This window comes from Drosophila simulans, chromosome 2R (assembly GCF_016746395.2).
Source record: "Drosophila simulans strain w501 chromosome 2R, Prin_Dsim_3.1, whole genome shotgun sequence".
NCBI classification, from domain to species: domain Eukaryota; kingdom Metazoa; phylum Arthropoda; class Insecta; order Diptera; family Drosophilidae; genus Drosophila; species Drosophila simulans.
In genome coordinates, this window is record NC_052521.2 from 15,683,195 (window position 1) to 15,701,169 (window position 17,975).

At 42.7% G+C, this 17,975-nt stretch overlaps 1 protein-coding gene across 12 annotated transcripts in view; it reads right to left on the reverse strand.

The window, feature by feature from the left end:
- The window catches only part of LOC6735125 (NACHT domain- and WD repeat-containing protein 1), a 34,094-nt gene that overhangs the window by 11,635 nt on the left and 4,484 nt on the right, over window positions 1–17,975 (reverse strand). For 6 of the 12 annotated variants that reach the window (XM_016181643.2, XM_016181630.2, XM_039291495.1 and 3 more), the window contains exons 3-9: window positions 8,105–8,650; window positions 7,716–8,023; window positions 7,102–7,277; window positions 6,896–7,040; window positions 6,171–6,336; window positions 1,739–2,651; window positions 1,186–1,643 (exon numbers count right to left, since the gene is read on the reverse strand). In XM_016181643.2, the coding sequence (XP_016028409.1) occupies window positions 1,186–1,643; window positions 1,739–2,651; window positions 6,171–6,336; window positions 6,896–7,040; window positions 7,102–7,277; window positions 7,716–8,023; window positions 8,105–8,299 (2,361 nt within the window). In that variant the 5' untranslated portion in view covers window positions 8,300–8,650. Of the gene's footprint in view, window positions 1–1,185; window positions 1,644–1,738; window positions 2,652–6,170; window positions 6,337–6,895; window positions 7,041–7,092; window positions 7,278–7,715; window positions 8,024–8,104; window positions 8,651–17,975 lie in introns of all 12 variants that reach the window. The other 6 variants (XM_039291502.1, XM_039291500.1, XM_039291501.1 and 3 more) reach the window with 1 other exon arrangement.

A 17,975-nucleotide genomic window follows, 5' to 3' on the forward strand; every position in this document is an offset into this window, starting at 1 on the left:
GGAAACATTTATACTCCCATCATTTTGCACATGAAAACGGCTCAAATTTATTTAATTAGGCTCATCTTAATGTCCCCACAAAACTTATATTTCTTCTATCATGTATTGAAGAAGTGTTAAATCGATTGGAATCGACCATTTCTAATTTTATTTAGCTGTGCGTTAATTAGATGCAAAAGGATTCATATTTTATTCATGTTCGCTGTCGTTTAGTCAATGAAAGGGTTCCATGTTCGCCGCTGGGAATGCAAATATTGGCAGTTAAAAATGTATCTCGCATCCGCAAAAACTTCCGCACACAAACACAAGCACTCACACACACACGCACGCGAGGGAAACAAAAGTTTAATTGTATACTTTCCAGAGCCGAATAATGAGTTTTCCGCACTGAATGAAACCAAATGGAATGAAATTAAAGTAGCTTCATGGCTCAAATGCGGGAATCGGAGGGATCAGGGAATGGCAGCAAATGGCCAACTGCAGCGAAACAATTAGGCGACCGAATTAAAAGAGCCAACAGCTGTGCGAGCTTTGCTTGAATTTTGCATTTTCGGAAGGGAGATGCCGGGGGCATGCTCCAAATATCCATCCTAATTTCATTATCACATTATACTTTTGTGAGGCTTTTATCGAGCTGGACTCTAGCTGTCCATTCGCCTGTCTTTCTCAATTAAAATTATCAAACAGTTTGGCAGCTTTGGGGATTTGTTGCAGTCATGTTGTTTTCGGCACAGAGCAAGTTTACTAAAGCTTCTTGGTTTCATTAACTTAAAATAGAAGATGCTACCTAAACGTGTCTATAAATTTCATTAATTACACGTTAGCTAAGTTTGTTTAAAGATTTACTACACTTTCAACTAACACTATAAATTTAAATAAAAATTAAACTATAGTTTCCACTCAACAATTTTATTGCTCTCTCTGACCAACAGCACAATCAATAGCATGTAAATCATTTTTGCCCATAATTTAGTTTCACTCGGAGCTTTCACTTCATCAGCTCTCGCTTTGAATGTACAAATTAACTTTGTGCCCATGGATGGTGCTAAATTTTGACATGTAAACGGAAGACTGTCTGTTTGATTGCCAAATTACCAGGCAATTAAGAGCAGCCAAATGCTGAGCTCCACTGATTGCCATTTCGACCCCCCCTCTGCGAACTACGAAACTAATTGGGGAGCTTACCGCCGCCAGCAGGAAGTCGAAGTTGCAGACAGCGATCTGCTTGAAGCGGGTGGTGTCATCGGATCGCATCAGGTGGTGCCAGCTCTCCTCCACGTGGCGCATGCTGTAGCTCACATCCGCTGCGATGGGGTTGTAGAAGGTGGATGTGTCGTCGTTGTGATGCGTGGACGATGACTTCCGGCCGGCGGAAACAGCTGACACCGCCGACAGGGAGTCCTTCTCGCGGTCCCTGTCCTTTAGGCTGATCACCGACTTGCTCTCGCTGCGATTCGACTCGTTCTCCAGCGTGCTTTCGTCCTCGTCCTGCGGAAAGAACAGGTTGGCCAGCTCGCAGTGCAGGCTACGCGTCCTCTGGACGTCCATGTACCGTCGCTTGGCCACCGAGGCGCAGTAGTTGTGCCGCCACTGGATCAGCACCTTGCCGGACATTATCTTGTCGTGCAGGAGCAGTAGTAGGTCTGCAGGATGTAAGAACAGATTGAAATGATTAAATAACTTTTAAAATGAATTTCTATTCCCAACCCATAGATCCCACCTAAAATATTTGACTTACCCATCTCACGATGGATCTTCTTGAAGGTGGCGAAGCTAAAGTGTCCGTTCTTGGTCTCGATAAGCGACTCCGGATCGTCGGTGGGCATGAGAAGCTCCAGCAGCTCCGTCTCACTCAATCCGTACTCCGAGCAGGTGATGTAGGAAGCCAGATCGCCCACCGCCTGTCGTCCGTAGTGGCGTTCCAACTGGTCGAACTGCTGCTCCACGTAGAGGGCAAAGCTCACGTCGCCCGGAATGCATTGCGGCGGTATCTTTAGCTTTGTGGCATAGTCACCCATATTCAGATCGAACTGGTATTCGACGGACTTAAAGCGATCCCGCTGCATCGGTGTAAACTTGAGCTGCTCCACGGGCGTGGTTGAGCTGCAGATGATCTGCACATTCCACGGCAGCGATGTGGGCAGCCACGAAAGAGCCGTCACAATATCGCAGTCCAGTGGATTCAGCAAGTGCAAGTCATCGATAAACAGGAAGAGGACATCATTGCCCATATCCTCGACTCGACGCAGCAGGTTCTGGAACCAAGTGTTGATATACAGCGGATCAAAGGAGGCGTCCTTGGGCAAATAGCCCTCCGGTATGTTGAAGATGATTGAGATCTGCTGGCAAATCACGCGAAGCAGCTCCAGATTGTAGGCGGAACGGGGCGTGGCCTTGGCAAAGCGAATCACCCGGTGCACGCGAGTGGATCCAAACCAGCTGCCCACCTGGCCGTACAGGTGGCACAGTATGGCGCTCTTGCCACTCCCATCCGCACCGCAGAGAAAGTACGGAGCATGCCGACTGCCGTTCCGGAAGTTGGCCATCAGATTCTGGCGGAGCTGTTGCGGCACCCGCGATTCCACCAGAGCGTCGCTGTCCGTGTGCTCCCGCAGGATTCGCAGGTGCGTGGCGTGCTCGTGAAAGATTTCCTGGAATGCATAGGAAATATATTAACTAAAGTTAGAAATTGTGGCGGAAAAAGTGGTCAATCAATATTCATTGCTATCTTGTGTCCTTATAGGTCGCTTTTTGAATAATTAAATTTGAACTGCTATTATTAAAAAATTCATTTGTGTCGCTTTATTTGACAAATGGCACAAGTTGAGTGAGGGAAATGCGAATTTAATGTCCTGTTTAATTACCATGTGATGCCATCTGCAATTATCAATTATGTGCGACAGGTATCAAATTAAATCAGTACATTTTTTCAATGCTCATACACATAAAATATGAGTTCTGAAGTTAAAGCGACGTCTGTTTAAATATTTATTATGTGCTTTAAATATGTTTCAAAATGATCATTTGAGTGCCGCGAACAAGGTCAACAGTGTGCAATTTACTTCTTTTTTTTGAGCAGAATGTAATTATTTCTGATTGCGGCATATGGAAATCATTTGCATAGAAATACACTTTGAATGTTTTCAAAACCGGTAGCTGTTTTGGTTTGCCCGTAATTGGATTTGCCACCTGCCACATGCCACCGGCAGCCATAATCCCAGACCAGTGTCATTTCCATCCGCATCCTTCAGGCATTCATCTCGGACCAGCTTCCGTTTGTGAGGTGACCTCTAAGAGGTCCTTCTCTACCTCATCGCAGCTGTGAGTAAATAAAATAGAGTCGCACATGTATGGCCAAGTGTCGCCCGCCTGCGTTCGCAGTTACCGAGACCAGAGCACGTCATCGGCATCAGTATCCCCATCACTCGGAGCGCCCGTGAGTGGCATTCAGCGTGTTTGCCACGTAACTTTGTTTACCTGTGACCCCCCACCCCCCACACCTGTCCACCTGCTGGGCAGGTGTCTGAGCGGGTTGTACTTGGAAAAACAGACTGGCTAAGTGCTGGAAATATGTGGACCTTAACGGAATTCCCCTTTTACTTATGAAAATCTATTTAAATATTTTGAGCTTAATGTACGGAGTAAGGACTTTAGTTGTATTAATATTAATATATCCCAAAATTACAACTTAGATAAGAGATTTATAAGTCATGTATCATATATCTAATTAGTTTAAAAATCTGTAATAATTATTTTTGAATTCCAATAGCTGTCATAATTTTTCGGCGAGTGTCTGTCTGTGGCACATTCGCCACTAACAAGTAGTCATCCTGGCCTTGTCAGGATCTCGGGCTCAGACTGCGTCTGAGTCTGTGGCGGAGTCTCTTATACCATTTTTCGCCAGTAAGCGGCTTTTGCTTTGCAAATCTCGTTTGACAGCATCTGTGTAATGCACTTCTCGGCGACACAACCCATCGAATCAATAAGGCCAGGAGCTGCGTGTCCTTTCACGCTTCCACTCTTAAAGCCACCTGAGTTGCCGCTTAATTAGTTGGCATTTGACTTGCTTTAATTTCATTTTCGCAGAGTGCCAGAGTCACATGCACAAGTTTGCAAAGGTTGCGCATACGACGTGTTGCACCAGGTGAGGATTATGGTGTGCTTAGTTGGTGGCGCAGAGGGGGTCTGCGCACTTTGCATATTTCTTGGTTGCGGCAACGAATGCCACAACATTTTGTCAAAGTGCGCGGTGGAGGTGGATCAGATGGGTTTTGCCTTTGCAACACTTTTATCCGCATCGGTGGTGCGGCTGAAGGTGGGAGGGTGTTTGGGTTGGAAGGATGAAATGGTATGGGATGTTGACCGGGCCTGAATGCAGTTTACGTTGCTGCATCGTTAAGTGCAAACAAGAGACGACCTGGCTGGGCGTGGCTACATTGTGCCCAAGTGTAAGTGTGTTAATATGTCAGAGGCGCTGGTAAAAGGGGGGCAGGGGGGGAGGTCTGTAGAGCAGAGCCGTGAAAGGAAAATGACTAGGGCGAGGCTGGAGCTTGAGGCAGTGAGCCGGCAACATGTAACTTGCAACCCGGTCTACTGCACTACAACATATTAATTTTAAATTATTACAGTAGAAAGCGCCTTACTGAGAAACCATTAACTAACTGACTAAGCTAACACAGGAACTAACAGCGTTTGTCATTAAATAAGATACAAGTTATGAAGTCTTCTGATAAATGCCTAATTTCTAGTTATCAAATCATATTTTTTGCCCGTTTTAGCCGTTTTTCCGAGTGCAGCACTTGTGTTCGCCCGCTAATGGCAGCGACCAGTTCGCATTACGCCTCGTCCTTCGGCTGCGACCGAGCTGAAATGTTAAATGCTTTCAACAAAAGCCAACAAGAGGTGGCGTTTATGGATGGGGCGGAGCGGGGCGGGGGCCAAAATGGGGGTCGGGGCGGTGGCGGCGAGTGAACTTATGCAATGCAGGGCCATGCTGAAAACCGCAACTGGAACGGAAGGCGATCTGAGTGGCGCTGCCAAGCGGGCGGTAGCGGCAACCTTGTGCTAAACGATTTCCTAGGCCATTTGACGTTTTTGGGCCAACTCGATTTCAATTGGTTTTTATTGCAGGAAATCTCTTTCAAACTCAATTTCGACAACTGTCATATGCAAAGCATACATTTTCGGGCATCCTCTTGCGCTTATACACACACATGTGCAGTTGTGGGCAAAATAATAGTTGAAGTACAAAATAAAACTTGCGATATATACTTAACAAATCTTAATTTTCTTGCCTGCAAACATCGAAAATTCTGGTAAGCACTTTATCAACTTACCAACTTGAACATTAGATTTTATTTATCCACAATTATTGATAAAATGCATCTTTAAATTTTTGTATTGCAACCTCATTATTTTGCTCACAACTGTACTTTATAAGAGGGGCTTGCACATGAACGGATTCAGTTGAATTTTCCTGGAAATTGCAATTGCCCAACGAAAATCTCAACATATTTCAGGTAAAAGTTGATATAAAGAGAATCCTTAACCAGTTTTTGTTTGCAAATATTCCTTTAGCTTTCACCAGAGTGGCTTGTGCTTTATTTTCTTTTATTCTTTTCAATAAGGATTTATTCTGCAAATGACCACTTTGTGGCTGTGCAAATTGAAGTGGTATTCATTCAAACATTTTAAATTTCCCATTTGTTCCCCATCTATCTTTGCTCTTTGTTTATTTTCCAACTTTTTTGCGCCAAAACATCTGCTTTGAAGCCTAATATACCTGCCACATGCCGAACATTTAATTAACGCGCAGCTATTAGCCAACAACTCGAGACTTTGTGGCGCTGCCAATAAACAATGGAGAGCCCCAAGAAAAGCTCAACAAAAAGGGCATAAAAAACAAGGTAACGCCAAATCATAATGGCCCGTACCGCCGAACTTTGTCTGTGGCAAATTCTTGGAATTAATTTATGATTCTTCGTTGCGGCCGCAGGCCAACTGGCCAACCGAAAAATAACAATCAGAATTGCTGTTGATTAAATAAGCGTTCAGTGGTTTAGAGAAGTGGGGCAAGTGCTGAGCAAAAAACATTTAATTTAATTCTCGGCCCGCAGCCGTTTTGTTACCTGTCAGCTATATTAATGGCCCAAAGTGGCTATCCAACTCACCTGCACAGTCTTTTTCCTCCCCTTGATTACGTCGGGATCATTGGTTATATGCGCCTCGATTAGCAGGCGCAGCTTGTCGGTCACTTTGTTCTTGAACTTGCTCAAGTAGGACTCGTGGTCCTCGTTGTCCGGGTCGATGGCCTCGCTGGCGGCACTGCCGGGCACCCTGCAATTGGTAATAGCCCTAATTAGCCAGCACTCCAAACCAAAAATCTCAGGGGGCCAGTAAGGTCATAGGTATAGGCCCACATAGTCAATTGTTCAGACTGGTGCTTGCACAAAATATTAAATAATATAAAAATTCTATTGTGAATGCCACACTTTACATGATTAAATGTGACATCGTTAGATTTCAGTTATAGCACGTCATCAGAATCTATTTAGCTTTTTATAATTGAATATAAAATGCTTTCCACTAAGTCCTTGTCAATATTTCAGTACAAAAAAATGGTTTAGCTTAGCCTTTAATGCTTTAATTGGCACTTTGCATAATGCCTTTTCACTTTTTTTTTTATTCGGGGTTGGTAAAAGTTATCATAATGAAACTTTTTCACATTATCAAAAGTAATTAATTAAAGTTTTTAAAGTTGTGATAGTAGTGGATTTCGTAAGTGAGCACACATCAGACTAACGATATACTGAATTTTTTTGTTATCAAAAAGTTACTCTTCTTTGTTGGATTTTAAATGAAATAACTGACACATATATGCAGCCGGAAAACTTACACAAGTGTAGTGTGATTATCTGTGGAAAGGTTCATGGTGAGTTCGTCCTTGATTTTTCGCAGCCGCTCTGCCGCCTCCACGTCCCCCTTGCTGCACTGAGCGGCTCGTTCTCGGAAAACTGCCAGGATTTTCTCGCTGGTGAGGGCTGAAAATGCGTACTTAGAATATGAAAATATTCTTTGGATACAAATACAAACCCAACATACCCATTGCCTGCGAGACTTCCCTTTCGATCTGCGTGCGTCGAAGCAGCTGAACCCGTTCTACAAAGTCAGGCGATCGTCCTGATGCACCGGATCCTTGAAGCAACAATTGAAAGGCTTGTTCCAGAAAGCTTTGCATTCGCTGTGATTCAGCCAGCCAGGCATCCGCGGTCATCAGGCTGCAAAAACAAAAGGGGTTTCAATAACTGGAGGACACGTTCCAGATGTCGAGGCAAGTGTTGGCATTTCCATATTTGCCCCGCCACACCCATTCCAAATTTCCATTTCGCCCATTCAAATATTTGCCAAAGTTCAGCTCCAATTGAGTGGCCAAACAAAGCGAATGTGGTACATGGATAATTTCAGCCAAACATGGCACAATGGAACGGAAACGGAACTTTGACAAATATTGGCCAACTTTGTCCATAACTATTTCGGTTGCAGTTTGAGTTGCGGATTACGCTGCTTGCAGGCAAGAACAAAGCAACCTTAACTGGTCGACATGTGTAACCGATCAATAAACAACATCTGGCTTACTTCTCTTCAATGCAAAACGGTTCATAAATTGTTTAGGTCGTCTAATTAAACGTAATTACGTATTCAACTCGTTAACTTACCGATAATCCTGCTTGAGCTGCCGTTGCGATTGACTTGCATCCTTTTCGTACCACTTGACCAGCATGGCCTCATGGTCGGCAGAGGTCTGCTGATCAGCCAGGACTGCGGAGAAGATGTCCTCATCTATTTTCGTGGGCAGCAGCTGACGACCGATGCCATCGCCCACGAGCACCATGAAGAAGACGCTCTTCGTGTGGGCGTGGCAGGTGTCGATCTCGTGCAGATAGTCATGGATCAAGTAGGGATCCCGCTCCAGCTGATGCACTTCCAGGTCACCAGTGCCGAAGTGCATGTCCACGAATTCCAGCTGTGTACGAATCAAATGAAATTGTAGTTCATAAGTAATTATATGATAAATCAAACCATTAATAATATAATTTGCACCCACCTCAATTTGTCGGTCATCGTAGAGGGACTGCAGCTCGGGACCGACCAGTTCGAGGAGCATGCGGCGCTCCTGGTTGAACTCCTGCTTCAGGCTGGCCACGTAGATCTTGATGAGCAGCGGCTTGGGCAGGCGGGTGTGGGCGCTGGTCACGCCCCTCAGTGCATTCAGCACACTCTCGTCGATGGGCGCGGCCATTTCCGGTTGCGAGCTGCTTTTTGCCTAGTTTATTTGTTTGTTTTTTTTTTGCGCGCGGCTGTGTCGGTGATTGAGTTGGTGGTGCGGTTTGGTGGCGCCTCGCTTCGCCTCGCCTTGCCTGCTTATTTAAGTTGGCCGAAATCAAGTGGCATCGTCGTCCTCGTCGCGGTTTTACCAGAGTCAGCTTCGAGCAGCTCGCAGCTTTGGCACATGTTCAATGCGAGCGGCAAATAAAATTGGTTCTGTATCTGTATCTGAATCAGAATCTGAATCTATATCAACAGCCGCGCTCCTCGCCACCGCACAATTCCTGGGCATAGCGGGCCAAAAAGTTTATCCTTCTCGATTCAGCTGGAAAATACAAATTGAAAAGAGCAAAAATTGTATTTATGGCAAAGTTTTTGCATAACCCGAAACGTAATAAAAAACGAAGCCATGCGAGACAAGAAAAGTTTCATCCCATGATCAAGCGAGGGATAAGTCCATACACACTATATACACTGGTGGCCAAAAAAGGGGAAAGCACAAGTTGGACAAGTCAGCAAGTGTTAGCGTTTGACTCAGTTGTTGGTTGATTGAAACATTTTGGCATTCGAAAGAAGGAAGTTGCCCTAAATTGTAAGTTTAAAGAGGGTGAACTACTAGTTATTGATAAGTAATTTATATTTTTACTGATGTATGTTTGTAAGGAAAGGGAGTGTTTAAGCTATGAAATCCGTGCAACCGCAAAGTGCTTTAGCTATGCCTTAAACGATTAAAAATAATTGAGCACGCCCAATGCTGGCTTTAAGATGAACACGGACTTGAAAAGGGGAGCCTGGCGGGTGGGGCAAGTCCTGTTGGAATCCTGCTGCCGTCCTGCCACTAATGAAGACCCATTCCCTTCGTCCTAGAAGGTGCTGTCTGCCGACCGCCAAACAAAATCGATTGCCATTAATTCCGCTTCAATGAGTTGGCTAAATTGCTCGTTAGGACAGCGGCGGAGGACAGGACATGGCGTGGTCCTGCGTTTCCTGCACCGCCCCCCTCCCCTGCCCTGCCGTTTTATATTCCTCCATTGCGAGGTGCAAGTGCCTTGGGTGTCAGTTTCAATCAGCCTTCGCAGCACACACTCACACGTGTTTCGTCGTCTCAATCTGGCTTATCTGTTAAATATTTGATTCCCAGCGAATTAAGCTTAATGAGCACCTTGCCCGCCCACCAGGCAAGTCAAAACGTTCCCAATGATGTGAAAATTATACGACCTGGCCAAGTGCAATACCCATTTCAGCTGACCATGGTTAAGCCAGTGTAATGGCAATCAGATGTTTGCCCAAAAAAGTGTTCTACAGCATGTTCACTTTTTATCAGGACACAATTTAGAAAATGCCAACTAAGCTAGCCATTAAAAGCGTTACGAGCAACAAAGTTAACTATTAGGATTTTTATGTCTTCACAGTTAGGTAGAGAACCCATTGAAAACAATATGCTTGTCAAACATCAATTATTGTCACGCATTTTCGGTGGATACAGCGGTATATAAAACCAACGCAAAGTTTTTACGACCATAATTGGATATTTGATAGGGTATGCTGACCAAATTACTCATTTGCCTGCTGATAACGTTGATAACAACGAAGTTAATGTTTAAGTTAGCAATTTACCACAAAACCATTAATTTCAAGCTTAAATCATGCTCTCCATCTAAATACTCACTAGCTCATTAAAGCATTAAAAGCAATATGCTGTGCACATGGATTATTTTACATCATCTGTGGCACAAATACTTTGATAGCCCAGCTTAGATTTCTTTGGACTTTGGAATTTCATAAACATTATACAAACTTAACTCGATAGCCTTCATGGCCTAAACCCATGGATTGCATCGACTATTTGGCTTACACCTTATTTCAACACATGCATACACGTAATAGCTAGTTTCCCCCAAAATTCATGGTTAACAGACAATTTACCTTGACTAGAAATGATCGTTATTGGCGATTAACCCCATTATTAGTCAATTTCCGACGATTTAGGCTGGCGTTTCGTCAAAACTGTCAAACAACAAAAATTTCTGAGGGGCGTGGAACTCAACGTTTATCGCTGGCTTGGGAGGAGGATATTAATGACTATAGGCAAACACAATTTATCCTTGTGCTGCCTGTGCTATTACTCCTCCACTGGGCTGTTGTATCTTGGACAACGTGGCCACTGTGGGTGTCAAATGGCCCCCATTACTGGATGGGCCAAATGTATGGGTGGGCCAACGGGGTTCCATTGAATGGGGAATGTGTCCAGAGCGTGCTGTCAATGCCATCGATATTCTGTTAAATATTAAGAAGCAAGAAGAACCTTTCAGCGCCTGCTATCTGGCATTTAGAGTGAAGAAAACTTGCTATTGCTGGCATTGCAATATGCATTCCTTTTGCATTCACCATGTAATCGATAAAAATGTTCAGAAAGAGTTACTGAATTGTTAATAAAACAGGTGAGGTGACTTATTACTATTCAATTGAAATGTGTTCAAGGGGAGAATGTTGGGAATTACGGCTTGGCTCATAAATTATATAAGTCATTCCTTTATTGTTTAAAGAAAAGCACAATTTTATATTGTGCTTTTGAGTTTCTATGTAAAATGAATGTACACTTTTATCTTATTAAGTTATCATATTTAAAAAAGAGCCACTGACATGTTGTTATTTGGATGGCATATGGCAAATGTAGGCAAAAACAAATTTTATAAATTCTTAAGAAATTTATGAAGACCGACGCTTTATATATCTAAAACTTTTCAAGCCCTTTTTAACTAATCTCCACTTGTATAAATATTTATAATATTTAATGTCTACTGAGAGTTTCACAGATATTTATTGAAAACATTTAAGCTCAAATCACATCAATGAAAACAGATGCCAGTCACAATTCAATAAAGGCTGTATCGAGCCAATCTCGACTGGATATGACCATATTTGCTTGGCAACTTTATTAATGGATCCAAGCTTGGCGGTCAAATAGCCCCGACCCCTGACCCCTGGCCATTTGCACAATGGAATGAGTAGCTAGTCCAGCGTCCGCAAACTAAAATAAAAATAAAATATTGGCACTGACGCGCTAGACATAAATAAGTAAATAAATGATAATAAGCGAGAGGCCGCAACAGGCAGGAGCAAAAGCGGAAGGAGCGGCAGCAGGAGTGGGAAAAATAGGAATGGGAAATCCTGAATGGGCCTTGGGCAAACAGATGGGCAAAGTCAGCAAAATTCAGCAAACTCGGAAAAGTAACCAAACACGGAATGGGCTCAACTGAAACGTATGTATGAGGGAGGCATTAATAATAAATCCGATGCAGTAGTTGGGTATGTGTGTGTTAGCTCGCTTAGCTGCTCATTTTTTGTATAAATATTTAAGAGAAGAGAAAATAACAACAGGCGAATATTCTGGGCATGCCAAAATTAGAACAGTCGCCATTCATTTGCAAATGCCAGTGAGCCGAAAGTTTTCCCAGCCGTTATTACCTGCATTTGTATGCCAAGGAGAAGCTCAGCCGAAAAGTATGCCACAGAATTTGCTTCTCCTTTTCGCTTGTCTCGTGCAGCGGAAGTGGCGAGAAAGCGGGAGAAAGCAGTCAAGTATGCGTGCGTGTGTGTGTGTGTGTGTGTGTCTGTGGAAATAGAGTGTGTTTCATTTTTTTTTTTTGTAAACAGCTGCGTCTGGCATACTGCACAGTGGAAACAGAGTGTTATTTCACCACAAGCTCACAGTGCGTATGAGTAATATTTGTACATGCTCTAAGTTTGAGAATGCCAAGACAATGTAACTTTTCCAAGTTGTTTTAAGCAAGCTTCTTGTCCAGTTTTAAAGTGCTTACTAATAAAACCGAACGATTTTCTATTAAAACTTAGAATTAGACTGGGGACCACTGTGCAATAGAATTTCTCATTGAAATAAAAGTTTATGCCGCCATCAGGCCAGACGTGGGCTTTTGCCCCCCCCATCGATGCCTTTGATAAATACAAAATGAGCTGCCATTTGCCGAATGCTTCGGCATCTCAGCCTGGTCGCGGCACAATTGATTTGGTTCGCTTCTGTTTTTCCTGATTTTTTTTTGTGCTTGGTCCAGCAAGAAAATTGAGCAATTTTGGGTCTTAAATGTTGTCCCAGCTCCCAATCGGCACCAAATTGCCAACGCTCGATTCTGGCCAGTTTCCTGTAATCAACTACGTAATCGAACGCATTTGGCAGCGAGCAAGCAATTTGCATGAATCGAGCTTTGATTTATGAAGGGAATACGAGTGCACATCCTGTACTTGGATGGCCAGGGCCTCACTGTGCTCACTGTGGTCTCATCCCGGCACTCGATGAAGTCAATTGTGGTGGTTGGCGGGGGGTTTCGATGGCCCTTGACTCGAAACCCTTTTCAAATCCAGGACTTGACGAGCCAGAACCAATTGTGCTCCATTCGCCCGAGGCCTTTAATTTTCAGCCATATTCTTTGACAATTTTGTGCTCTGCTTACCTGAAGGTCATCGCCAGCAGTGCCCACCATCGAAAATTCAAAGGCAGCTGCTGCCGGGCCCGCATTTTATTTATGCCGAGCAGGTAGCAAAGGGACGGGGGGAAGGGGAGCGCGGAAAAGAAATGCAAAAACAATTCCAAGTGTGTCTTTCATTCGGAGCCCACTTGTCGTCTCTTTTGCGCCTTTGTCTTCGGCTGCCACCGCCCTCAGCCCTTTTACTTTCGCTTGTGGTAACAGGGCTGGCAGCCACAGGACCAAAAATATAGCTATCTCAGGAAGAAAATTGTGGCTTTAAGTCGATGGAATATCTTACGATTGAATTCGAAATATTTACTTAAAAAAGTTGAAGAACTTATCATGACAAAGTATTTTTCTACAATCATATGAAGGGGTTTTGATATACATGCAACTTCAAGCGATTTAAGCAGAATTTAATATCTGTTTCTTGTCATGCCTTAGCAGGTGATATTAGGTAATTGGCTTGGTGATGCCTTTGTTAGGCAATCAAGAAATATATAGCGGGAATACAGCCTCATGAAATATGCAACAGTTTCGGGGTTTCCACGAAAAAGTAGCCAGATTTATCGAGAGACTGGCAGAGTCACCAGCACCGCCAGCATGACTGTCAAAAGTAAATAAGCTTGCACAGGCAGCTCACGCAATTCATGGCTGAATACATTGAGCGGGCGCAGGCAAATCTAGGGTAGCGAGTCGGCCTAAAACATGAAAAACTTATGGAAAGTGCGGCATAAATCAGAAGACATGTCGACGGCAGTGGCAGCCCCGCCCGCTTTTGGGTCTCCGCCCCTTTGTCTGTCTGCAGGACTCGCGCTTAAACACACTCACCCACACTCATAACACCCACATTCACACACACACATACACATACACAAGGCTGTGCGCATTTCCGGTCGCTTGGCAAATTCGATTTCATGGCATTGTCACGTAAAATGCTCCCCGAATTTCATGTCAATGAATTTCCTTTTTTTATGTCTGTCTTTCTGTTCGGCTGGTGTATTGGCCTGCGTGTGTGCGTTAACTTATTGTAGTCTTAACATTTTGCACAAATGGCTCTCGTTCTCCCCTTTCGATTTCAGCAAACTTTGTCCTGCCCGAGTCAACAATTTTGATTCTATTTACACATTATTATTATGGCAAGAATTTCGCCTGCGATCGGGCGTGCAAGGAGGTGGAAATCCTTGCCCGCTATTTCGTATTTAATTATTTGAGGATTTACTTTGAGGACATTCAAGCCTTTATGTAAGGCCCATGGGAATTCACAATGCGACTGATGGGAAACTCGAAAAGAGTGGCAGGTGTCAGGTGTGCCGTGTACTTTGAAGAGGGCTCTGGAATACTAGTACTATTTGATGTTATTCCTTGAGTGAATGGTTAAACAATCTTATAAAGCCAAGCTAAACATTATTTCTTACATGAAGTTAAAGTCGTTTTTGTTGCTAAAAAACGAAGATAACTCAATCAAACTGATAGGGAGTTCATATATTTGATTTGTTTTGAGTCATACAATTTAACTTAGTAGCTGTACATTAGAAATGTGCTAAATGTGCACGAAATATTTGTAATCTATGGTGCATTAGAAAAAGCAAAGCAGTTTGATTCAATGAAACACAAGTCATGTGAAGAATTCAATAGAAAATCAAACTAAATTTAAACGATAGCAAAGAACTGGTATTTCGACAGTATAATAAACTGTTTTCAAAGGAACAAAAACCTGTGAAATTCTTAAAGCCCTTTTAAACAATACTCCTATTATAGAGAAATCAGTAATTGCTAAATGTAAAGCTGCACACAAAGCATTTCTCCACAAAGTCAACCAGATAACTAATGCGGTTACTAAGAATTCAATGATAAAGTTCTTTAAATGGAACGAAAATATCTAGCATTTGTAGTGGGAAATTCCTGGCATTTTTGCGAGTGCCTTTATTTTGTGTAAATTTTCGGGGTTGTCTGCCACTGGAATACAACGCGTAATTGTACATTAAGCAAATATGATAAGCAGCTTTCAAGTTAATGATGCGTGCTACGTTTATGCCGTGATGTGTACGGCTCCAATGCCCCCATCCATTTCAATTCCCCAGCGAGCACTCACCCACTTATCGCCAGAAATCACAAATCACAAATCATTTTCATGGGAATGTGTGCGTGTGCTCCAATTAGGCCACCAGCAGACAGAAAACCGGAAAAAGCGGGCCAGCCCGAATGGATAATTCAAAATTATTGATTTGCCACGTTTTCATTTCAAATTACTGGCACTGACAAATTTGAACAGGAAAACGCGTTGGCTGTATATGTAGGTACATTGATTGTGGCTTTTTGAGTTGAAAAACTTTACCCGCCACTCAATTATCCACTTTTGCGGTACAGTGAATATCGCGGTATTGAGACAACATTTTGCGCTTTTCATTAGCCAAATTAAGGCTGCGAAACTTTGTTGGCGCCGGGAAAATTTTAATTTTCATTTCCATTTAAACTCCATGTTTATTTTGTTAGCTGAAGGGAGTTAGGTTGAAAAGGAAGCACACTCGACGCCATACTTGTCTTACTGCCCATAAAATGTAAAAAAAAAGTTGTATGCCAAGAAAAAGTCAATTCCTGTGCCCTCAATTCTACACTCAAAGAAAGGGTAAGTTGGGAGAAAAGTTTCTGGACTTTTACCAAAAGCAAACTTTGTATTATTTGGTAAAAATATTTTCATGACTTATAAAGTTCTTATAACAACTTCTTATGATAATAAACTAAACAGACACAAACATGGAAATGCACCTTAAAAATTAAAAAAACAAATATATTTTGATGAACAATCCGGTTGTTAAATAGGTCATGCTCTTTTAAAATGTAATTCCAAGGGGGATTGTCACGTTTTGTTGCCGACAGGTTACGTTGCCAGCAGATTTGCATGCATAGTGCAGGAGTTGTTGGCCTAAAAGACGAGAAAAAACACGCCCATTCTGCGGTCTAAGGCCGCTCAGCAGCAAATTGGTTTTTCCGGAGGCTTTTCCCAAGGCTTTCCCGGCTCGTTTGGCTTCGTTGCGTTTCATTTCGTTGGCCGGACCCTTTGGACAGCATTGTTGCAGCCATATAGAGTCGTGGTTCTGGATCCAGTCCCAAGCTCCCCGCTGCTTGGGATATGGCTGGTGCACGCCAAGTGCCAACATTCATTAAACGGCCATAAACAAGTGGTGCAGATTGCGTTGGCCAACAGCAACCACCAGCGGCCAAAAGGCGACAGCGGTGCTGCAAATGGATGCCACGTCAAAAACGCATGCAACAGCTCTTGTTTATGAGTTGCATTTTCCATTTTCACACACTCAGTGCAGTCGAGCACGCAAAGTTTTAACACAAGTATATAAATAATATTTTTTTGACAAAGAAAAACTGCTGTACATTCGTGCGCCCTTGTAATTTAATAGTTGCTTAAGGAATACGCAAATGGATTTCAAAATACTTTTGCTGAAGGTAGTAGCACAATATTGAAAAGGATGCAAGTATATGTAAACAAAATAATAATGAAATAATTATAGGAATTTGTGTAGAATATGATATAAAATCAGCTCACAATTTGTTGTTTAAAGAAATTGTAAACATAGCTCGTACAAATGTTTGACGGATTTCATTTGCATGTTTTGATTTGTTTTCCATAAGTTTCCCCATCATTTGCCTTCCGCAAAGACGATTTCCACACATAACTTATGGAAAAGCTCTCTGACAATTGCTCTCTACTCGATCGACAGAAAATAGTTTCAGACAGCGTGACTAAGCCTGATTGGAACTGCCAAACTGTTTAAACCAGCTATTCCAGCCAAGTTTTCCTTGAAATGGAATCAATGGGGTATGCGGGCCAGATGGGGAAATGACTAATGCCCCGATGACAACTTCTCATACTCATCTAGCTTTGTCGGCTTCCTCGTTTCACTTCGTTCTAAGTTTACGGATGCATCGGAAATTGGGGCAAAGGAAGCGAGACGGAAACGGAAGTGACATACCTACATACATAACGGGTGTGACACTTTAAAGCCTTTTATAGAGAGCATTTTAACGAAATGCATCTGGCGAATACATGTATTTAAAAATTATATTTTATGTGTATATCTATCTCCCTAAAGTTATGCATACATTATACGAAATAAGCTATTTGAAAGTTCTTTTATATTTATTTAGGCATAACACAAATACAAAACTGCAATGTTGTTTGGCTTTTAAATTCTTCTATTCTCTAAAAATTATAGTAGTTGGAATCATATTGTTGCATATGTATTATATTTCGTGACTTAAGTGATTGACTTTTATTTCATCATTATAAGTTAAACTGAATTAATGCTATCATATGAAGACCAGTTTATCTGTAGCGCCTTAGTTACTTGATAACTGAAAACTATTCTGCAGAGCATCGGCAATTCTATGTAAAGTGTTAGCTAGTTTGTTTATTTGATTTTTGTGTATCCATTTCCAGCTGTACCCACCGGAGACCGGCGAATCCCCGAGCGCATTTCATATTTAATTAAAATCGAGGCACCCACAGACACCCGCAAAACAAACAGACACACATGCAAACACACGGTCGCTCATCCACGAGCACTTGGCCATAATACAACGACCATTTAAAAAGGTGGGGCGTGGACGGGGGGCGGGACAGGCAGCGACGTCGTCTGGAAAATGGTAATAACAAAACGTTGGGCAAATATTTAAAATCTTTCGAATGCCGCATTAATGAGCTTTTATTTTGACGGCGATAAGCACAGCACACAAACACACACGCACACACACGAAGTTGGAAACAAATTATGGCTAATTCACGATTGCTTTATGCTAAACAGATGGGAAAGCAAAAAAAAAAGTGGAATATGTATTCTGCAAGCGCAAAATCAAAACAGAGAAAAGGCGGCCCAGCCACGCCTACCGCATTCCGCCCACAAGTGCTGGCCAGGCGGGCGAGGCAATTAAAGCGCGTGACGAAAACATTTCGCTGCCACGCCCATGAAAATTTCATCCATCAGCTGAGGAGGATCCTCCATTCTATGCAGAGAGAAAAATACTATTGTTCTTAGCAATTTTCACAATAATTTTACTTAAAGTGGTATGACTTCTATTTAAGCTTAAAAGCCATATTTCAGCATAGTAACGAATGGTTCAGGATAGAAATTCTTCACTTCATTCGTTTCT